Below are 7579 nucleotides of genomic sequence, written 5' to 3'. Positions count from 1 at the left end.
GAGTGGAGTGAAAATAGACTGCCGGTTAGGATTTTTGTTACTGTAAATAGTAACGGGGATATTATAGGGGTCTTCAACAAGCATGTGAAAACTGGAAGTCATGCATGAGGAATATACCTACTGAAAGGAACTGTACTGAGGAAAACAAAATCCAAAATCCATATCTTCAGAACAGTTAAAGCTCTCAACTTGGCTAATGGTTACCTGTTGTGTGTGCACATGGGTTTCTATTTGATTGTGTTGATGTTTTTATGTGTACAAATGTATTCTTATATGTATGTTGATTATGCTGATTGTTCTTGAATCTATATTATATATATTTTGTCTTTAAATGTACAGTAAAGCACTTTGAGTTTAAAATTGACATTGGTTACCCTGTAGTAAAATAATAATAATTTGATTGGACAATGAAAATCCTGTTGCTTTGATCTAACTTCCGTTCACATAAGTAATTTTGACCCTGATCTTTTAGGTTCCTCAGAAAGTCAGGGATAACCCTGCTCTGAAGCAGAGTTAAGCACTGGGCTCAGAGTGAGGATATCCCACAATTGAAGTTTTGGATGTGAAATGACTGTAAGCTCAGGGCTAACAGAGCTGTAAGCTCTGGGCTAAGGGAGGTGGAAGCCAAAGGCTAAATATAGAGTGAAAAGTCTTTATGATGTTGTGATGTCTTTATCTAGTTTGTGATTGCAGCTGACGAAAACAAAGCAGAACTGTTCTTGGTCAAAATGGATATAATCTATTAGATTCAATGACCAGTAATTACTTGCGATATTGCAGTATTTGTCCCAGTGACACAAAACTGTCAGGGAGAGATGAAACCACTATAATTCATGCACATGTTAGTAAGATGAGGTTTGAGAACTACACATTAATTTCATGTTATAAAATGTTATTTATGAAGAGGCTGAAGAGATGTAAACTGGTGCATGCCCTAAGGACTTGAATATGCACAACATAATACATATTCTATTCTAGTCAGTGATTTTTGTTGTTTTTAGGTGTCGTTGTTTACATAACAATCTGAATAACTATGCTGCCTTGATCTTGTACTTCATTCTAGCCTTTGCTTGCTAATGTTTAATGGTTAGGCCTATATGAAATAGGCCTATTATGAAAAATACACAGCTGGCGTTTAGTATTATCAGGTTTACAAATGAAGTGCAGTATTTGCAGGTTTGCAGGCAAGCAGAAAGATATGTGCTTTTTATTCGTTTTTACAAAGATGAATAAAACGGTTTAAAAGATATGGTCAGAATTACAAATTATGTTTTTCTCGCATGACAAATTACTGACAGTGGTGCTTTTATTTTGGAAGCATTGGGAGAGCAGAAGTGATGTCATTCTTGGTGGGCGGGACTTCCTCTTCCAACTTCCACCAATAGCAGACTTGCTTGGTAAAATATGAAAATGGCGGCTCTCTGTAGTGAGTTTGGGGACCTGGTACAAATCAAGAAACAGCTAATATCGGTGATATCTCTTTGTAAAGAAAGGGGACTTTTACACAGCGGAAAGTGGTGAGACGGACTGTTGCTAACTTGTTATTAACTGCCTGTTATTCTGCTCCGTTAACTTATTAACTTAGCGCTAATGCTAATGTTAGCTAACGTTATGTTAGCAGTGCTGTTGACAAGTCTCATTATAACAAGTTAGCTAAAGCTGATTAATACTAATTATTAGCTAATTATACAACACTATTAAGGCCACATTCTAGTTAAGAGTGTCGTTAAATGATTACTTGCGTTAGAACAATGAATATCGCTGTTTTCAAGTGTCAACGCTAACGTTAGCTACATGATGTGTAACGTTAATGTTATTGCTTACATGCTGTCTGTGTTTACATTTTAGGGCTTCTGAATTGGCTTTTGCTTTGGACCGTCTTCCCAAGGATGAATTACCCCCGTCACCTCCTTTTACTGAGGTTTGTGCACCGCCAGGGCCGAGGATGTTGTGGGTTTAGTTAGTTTTAATTTGATCATTTTAACTACCTAGCGTCCAGTTTCCCCTTAAAGCAGCTTTAGGGTTAAACATCATTATACGTCATGCTGTCTTATCAGTATCACACATGTACAATCTATTGTTTGTCCACTTGTTCCAGCTCTTTATTCAAACCAAAGTATCCATGCTGAGTGACTACATTATCATTCAATCGAATGGAAATATACTAGATTTTCTTTGTGCACCATATTATACACATTTCCTAAAAATTCAGCCTAATACCCACCAATGGCCCTCCAACCCCATTCGTTCCTACTGATTTAAGTGTTTAGGGAGCAGCGAGTGGGTTTCAGGCTTCATGAAGATGAGCAAAGTCACTTCAGCTGATTCAGAAGATGTCAAAATTACAGAAAATCTAGTCGGTTGAATTTATATGGTGCTGCGTCTGATGTTTCAAGTGTATTCAACTTGCGGTGTGAGGGGCGTGGCCTTTCCAAAATTGCGTTTTGGGGTATAAATTACAGCCATATTTCTTGGAAAGCACTTGCACATCATTTCCAGTTATTTAGGCAAGTTTCATGTTTCCTTCATTCTTCAACCCTAAATATGTAGTTTCATTTTTCTAAAGGCGAGCCCACTATATCCCCTAAAACAGCTGTTAGCTGTAGTTGTTTGCAGATGTCACTCAAACGGTAGTAAATAGTGAATTCTTTGGAGACTTAAACTATTTTCATTCACAAGTAGATTCTATGTGGGATATCATCAAAATAAACTGCAGCGCACATGTTCATCGTAATAAAGGAACATGTAGAATGGTGTCATCGATTATTGATGTTTTATTTAGTTGTTTTTGGACAACAGGAATAAGCTAAATCCGGTTTTGATCTTTTCAGGGGATTTGTATACAACAAGAAAAATAAAGACACAAACAAGCAAACACACTTTTGAGCGTTGAAAAGTTAAAGTCAACTGTAATGCACAAGGAGGAAGTAAATGATATGTGCAGTATAGCTGCAGCACTTCATTCTTATGTTTGGTTTGCTATTTAATGTTAATCGCTTCTGTCCATCTGTCTGCAAGGGAGAAGTTCTACTGCCCCCTGGTGACAAACCTGTTAGTCATGTGTTCAGAAGTCACCCCTACAGTTGCCACCATATAAAAGTGCTTTTGTTTTTAAATGAGATTAATCCTTTTATTTCCTGAATGAATTTGACTTTTCTCTTTTTCATTTTCTTTCACAAATACAGGAAGACGCACAAGACCTGGATGCACTTACACTGGCCAAATCCTACTTTGACCTGAAAGAGTACGACCGCTCTGCTTACTTTCTGAAAGGCTGCTGCAGTCGGAAGGCTTATTTCCTTTATATGTATTCTCGCTATCTGGTAAGAGTCTGTACATTTTTCGCCCACATCCTCTGAGTCTTGATTTAACTTCATGACGAGACTGCTTTCACCATGATTGTGATGCTTGAGAACCATTTTGAAAGTGTCCTTCTATGTCTTAAGTCAGGTGAGAAGAAGAAGGACGATGAGACTGTGGACAGCCTGGGTGAGGACTCGTCTGTTTGGACATTTAAAACAGAACTGTGAGTACTTTTGTTCCCCTTAACACTAAACCTTTTTTGTGTTTTTCTCTGTGGTACTAGGTCCTCTGGAGAAGGGTCAGGTGCGCAATGAGGCCCTGCGAGAACTGAGGGTTGAGCTCAGTAAGAAGCACAATGTGGGAGAGTTGGACGGGTTCACCTTGTACCTGTAAGAACCTTTCCTCCCGTGTGTACATGCTTTCCTCAGATCATGCAGAAGAATACAATGGACTGCTCCTAAACTGCATACGTGTGTGTGTTTGTGGGTATACAGGTATGGGGTGGTGCTACGGAAGCTTGATCTGCTGAAGGAGGCGGTGGAGGTGTTTGTTGAGGCAATTCACTCACTTCCCCTCCACTGGGGAGCATGGCTGGAGCTGAGTAACCTTGTCACCAACATTGAAATGGTAACTACCTTTGTGTTTACATGTACACAAATTGTAGATAACATGAATTATATGTGCCCAGGTCCACAGCAATCCTCACAACACCCTCCTGACCATTAAACTATACTTTACAAAGACACTTAAAAAGGCAATTCTATGGACAGAAATGATTTAATCTACCTCGATCTCTTGTTTTTTGTCCCCCAGCTGAAGTCACTGTCTCTCCCAGACTGCTGGATTAAGGACTTCTTCATGGCCCACATGTACACCGAGCTGCAGATGATCAAAGAAGCGCTGCAGAAATACCAGAACCTCATTGAGGCCGGCTTTTCTAAGAGCACCTACATCATCTCACAGATTGCTGTCGCCTACCACAACATCCGAGGTTTGTTTTCCACCTTTTCATCAAGACGTTTGCCTCTCAGAAGATCGTGAGTCTGACGGGCTCTGTTCATTTCAGATATTGACCAGGCCTTGTCTCTCTTCAACGAGTTGAGAGAGCAGGATCCGTATCGCATTGACAACATGGACACATTCTCTAACCTCCTCTATGTCAAAGTGAGTTCACCTCTCTATATTATCTTGGTGTTTTTTATTTGACCCCTGTAAGCCACGTTTTCAGCGTAGGATCTAAGTGTTTTAATTTGTTTTTCTGTTGCTTCCACAGAGCATGAAGCCAGAGTTGAGTTACTTGGCCCACAACCTGGTGGAGATCGACAAGTACAGAGTAGAGACATGTTGTGTTATTGGTAAGCAGAGACAATCTGATCAACACTACACAACATTTTAAAGTCATTATTCCAAATTACAGCAATTTGTGTAATAAGTTATGTCTCCTCCGCAGGTAACTATTATAGTTTACGCTCTCAGCATGAGAAGGCGGCTCTGTACTTCCAGCGGGCCCTCAAACTGAACCCTCGATGCCTCGGCGCCTGGACCCTCATGGGCCACGAATACATGGAAATGAAGAACACGTCAGCTGCCATCCAGGCCTACAGGTCAGACTGAAGATGTAGTAGAATAGAATAGATCTTTATTTTGAATGTGTTTAGAACAATGAGTGTTTGGCGGTTCTTAAGCAGTGCGTAACATTAGAAGTAAACCTGAGACGCACAGGACGGCCGTGGCGATGACTAGTATCATCTCGGTCTCGTTGTGTTTGAGAAGTTGAGGTCCAGGTTGTTGCGGGAACACCACTCAGCCAGGCGTCGGACCTCCTCCCTTCAGGCTGTTTCATTATTGTTCATTATTAGTCAAACTATAGTGGTGTTGGAGAGGTGCAGACCTGGTCCACGGTGGTGTTCTCAGTTGATAAAAAGCTTACATTTTTGTAGGTCCTTTTTTAATGTGTAAGTGGAGTTTTCACTTCTTGCCAGACCTTTCACAGCAGTGTGAAGGATTCACAACAACTGTATTGTTGCTGTGTGTTGTGTCCTTGTTTTCATGTATGCTCTTCCTCTCAGGCATGCCATTGAAGTGAACAAGCGGGACTACCGTGCCTGGTATGGCCTCGGTCAGACATATGAGATCCTCAAGATGCCCTTTTACTGTTTGTACTATTATCGAAAGGCTCACCAGCTCAGGTATGGAGTTTGACAACAACAAATATGTTTTATGCACGTGTTACTAAGAGTTAAAATAAGCATGCCCATAAACCAAATGCTCAATATTAATGTCTTCATACTTTGATGTATTCTTGTAGGCCCAATGACTCGCGTATGTTGGTCGCGCTGGGGGAAAGCTATGAAAAACTGTCACAGCAAGTGGAAGCCAAGAAGGTACGCATGTCACCCGTCAGTGATTCCTGGTTTGTGTAATAACTTCACTAAGCTTTACGGCTTGTTTTTGACACATTGTATTTTTGTCTAGTGTTACTGGAGAGCATACTCTGTTGGAGATGTAGAGAAAATGGCTCTACTGAAGTTGGCAAAGTAAGTGTCTTTTACTGTATCCTGAGGAAATACAAGTGAAGAGAATATGGTCTAAAAACTGAGTAGTTTAAGTCACATATTCTTAAACATTAAAGCACAAGTTAAAGATCCGATAAGCCGTTTTTCCCCCGTTGTCGTATCTCAACATGTTTATTGTATCACCCAGAAATAGGAGCTAAATGTGAATCTGCTTATTCCTTCGGCAGGCTCCATGAACAGCTGACCGAGTCGGATGATGCTGCCCAGTGTTACATGCTTTACATCCAAGACATTTTCTCTTGTGGGGTAAGCATTTTGAAGTATATCAGAATACATAATGCAGATTTATGACGCTCCTGTCCACACACACTTATGTGTAGTTTTGCTGTGGGGCTGTAATCTTATCCTCTTAGTAACAATTAATGACATAATAATAAATAAATGAGATGTTCAATAATCCCACCACATGCTTGTATTGCATCCTTGTTATCACAGGAACAACTGGAGCATGCGGAGGTGAGCACAGCCCTGCGGTACCTGGGTCAGTACTATTTCAAGAACAAGCTCTACGATGAGGCGTCCCTCTGCGCCCAGCGCTGTTGTGACTACAATGATGTAAGTGTGCCTGCACAATGGGGAGACCTGTGTTCTAGTTCCTGTAGTAGAGTGCAAGTTGAAGTAACACACTAAACTGGTGTCTGTGGTCACTCTGCTCTCAGGCTCGCGAGGAGGGAAAGGCTCTGTTGAGGCAGATTTCACAGGTCAGAGATCAGACCGAGACGCCGTCGGCAGATCTGTTCGCTCCGCTCTCAAACAACAACACTCCCGTCAGGAGGGTGTCGCCGCTGAACCTCATCTCCTTCACGCCCTGACACTCGCCCTCCTATTCACTGGCTTTAAAATGGACAATTTCTGTATCCCAACTATTTGGTGGGTAGGTAGTGTTGGAAGGATTTACTTGTTGATGCATAGATTTGTTAATGACATTAAAATAATGTTTGTTTGTAACATTTTCAATCCTGATCATTTTTTGTCCGGGATAAGACGAGTTCTATGCTGCAAATTTAAAACCAATCAAAGCTCTTTCAATTAACGCTTGGGACGGTGAGCCTGAGGTACACAACTCTCAGAACCTAATAAGGTTTTTTGAGTCTTTTTTTTAAGATGCATGTAGCTTTTGTACAATCTAAAGCTAACTCAATGTAAAAAAAAAAAAAAAAAAAAAAAGCACAAAACAAAGGGACATCTTTTTTACAGTGTGTATATACAGACATACTGCCAAAGACGGCATCATATTTTGACTTGCAGTCATGAGTTATCACTGCTGTACATGTAAATAGTTTAAATAAAGCGTACCTGTTAGGACAGTCTGGTCTGTCATTTATCTCCTGAAAATGGAAATATTTCTGCTATACTGTTTAGACTACACAAAACAATGTTTATATTGATTTTGTTTAAAAAAAAACCACACATGCACTATTCTTAACATGAGTCACTGCTGCAGGAAGATCAGTAAAGCCAGCTTCAGCTTTACTGATCAAGAGCACTTCAATCCCCCCAAGTTGTGTATTGCAACCCTGTTTAAAGCATGTTTGAACAATTCTACTGGCAACATACTATACCGTGACTTTTTTGACATAGTATTACTTCTTTTGTGAATTTCTTCATGGCTTACTATTCTGTAACGTTTCTATGGCAAACTAAACTGACCTTTGTGACATTTTTATGGTTGTGTCAGAACAGAAAATACATTTAATATC

At 40.2% G+C, this 7579-nt stretch overlaps 1 protein-coding gene across 1 annotated transcript; it reads left to right on the top strand.

Annotated features, from left to right (window-relative positions):
• Positions 1–1379: 1379 nt before the first annotated feature.
• Positions 1380–7186, top strand: cdc23 (CDC23 (cell division cycle 23, yeast, homolog)). Its single transcript, XM_076102198.1, has 16 exons — positions 1380–1517; positions 1849–1921; positions 3186–3323; positions 3447–3489; positions 3587–3692; positions 3798–3930; positions 4117–4294; positions 4370–4467; positions 4577–4658; positions 4754–4907; positions 5373–5492; positions 5612–5687; positions 5779–5840; positions 6047–6125; positions 6315–6434; positions 6539–7186. Exons 1-16 carry the CDS (start codon positions 1405–1407, stop codon positions 6689–6691), a joined length of 1728 nt encoding a protein of 575 aa, XP_075958313.1. The 5' UTR covers positions 1380–1404; the 3' UTR covers positions 6692–7186.
• The last annotated feature ends 393 nt before the right edge of the window (positions 7187–7579 follow it).

The sequence above is a fragment of the Anarhichas minor genome, unplaced genomic scaffold (assembly GCF_050575085.1).
Source record: "Anarhichas minor isolate MPS153535 unplaced genomic scaffold, ASM5057508v1 ptg000027l, whole genome shotgun sequence".
Classification (NCBI taxonomy): domain Eukaryota; kingdom Metazoa; phylum Chordata; class Actinopteri; order Perciformes; family Anarhichadidae; genus Anarhichas; species Anarhichas minor.
This window is presented reverse-complemented; position numbering and strand designations above follow the sequence as displayed.

Bases quoted from the DNA above. Each gene is read 5' to 3' on its own strand.
- cdc23 (XM_076102198.1), top strand. From the start codon at position 1,405: ATGAAAATGGCGGCTCTCTGTAGTGAGTTTGGGGACCTGGTACAAATC. The intron at 1,922-3,185 runs GTTTGTGCACCG...TCACAAATACAG, and splicing joins CGTCACCTCCTTTTACTGAG to GAAGACGCACAAGACCTGGA. The intron at 4,659-4,753 runs GTAAGCAGAGAC...TCTCCTCCGCAG, and splicing joins AGAGACATGTTGTGTTATTG to GTAACTATTATAGTTTACGC.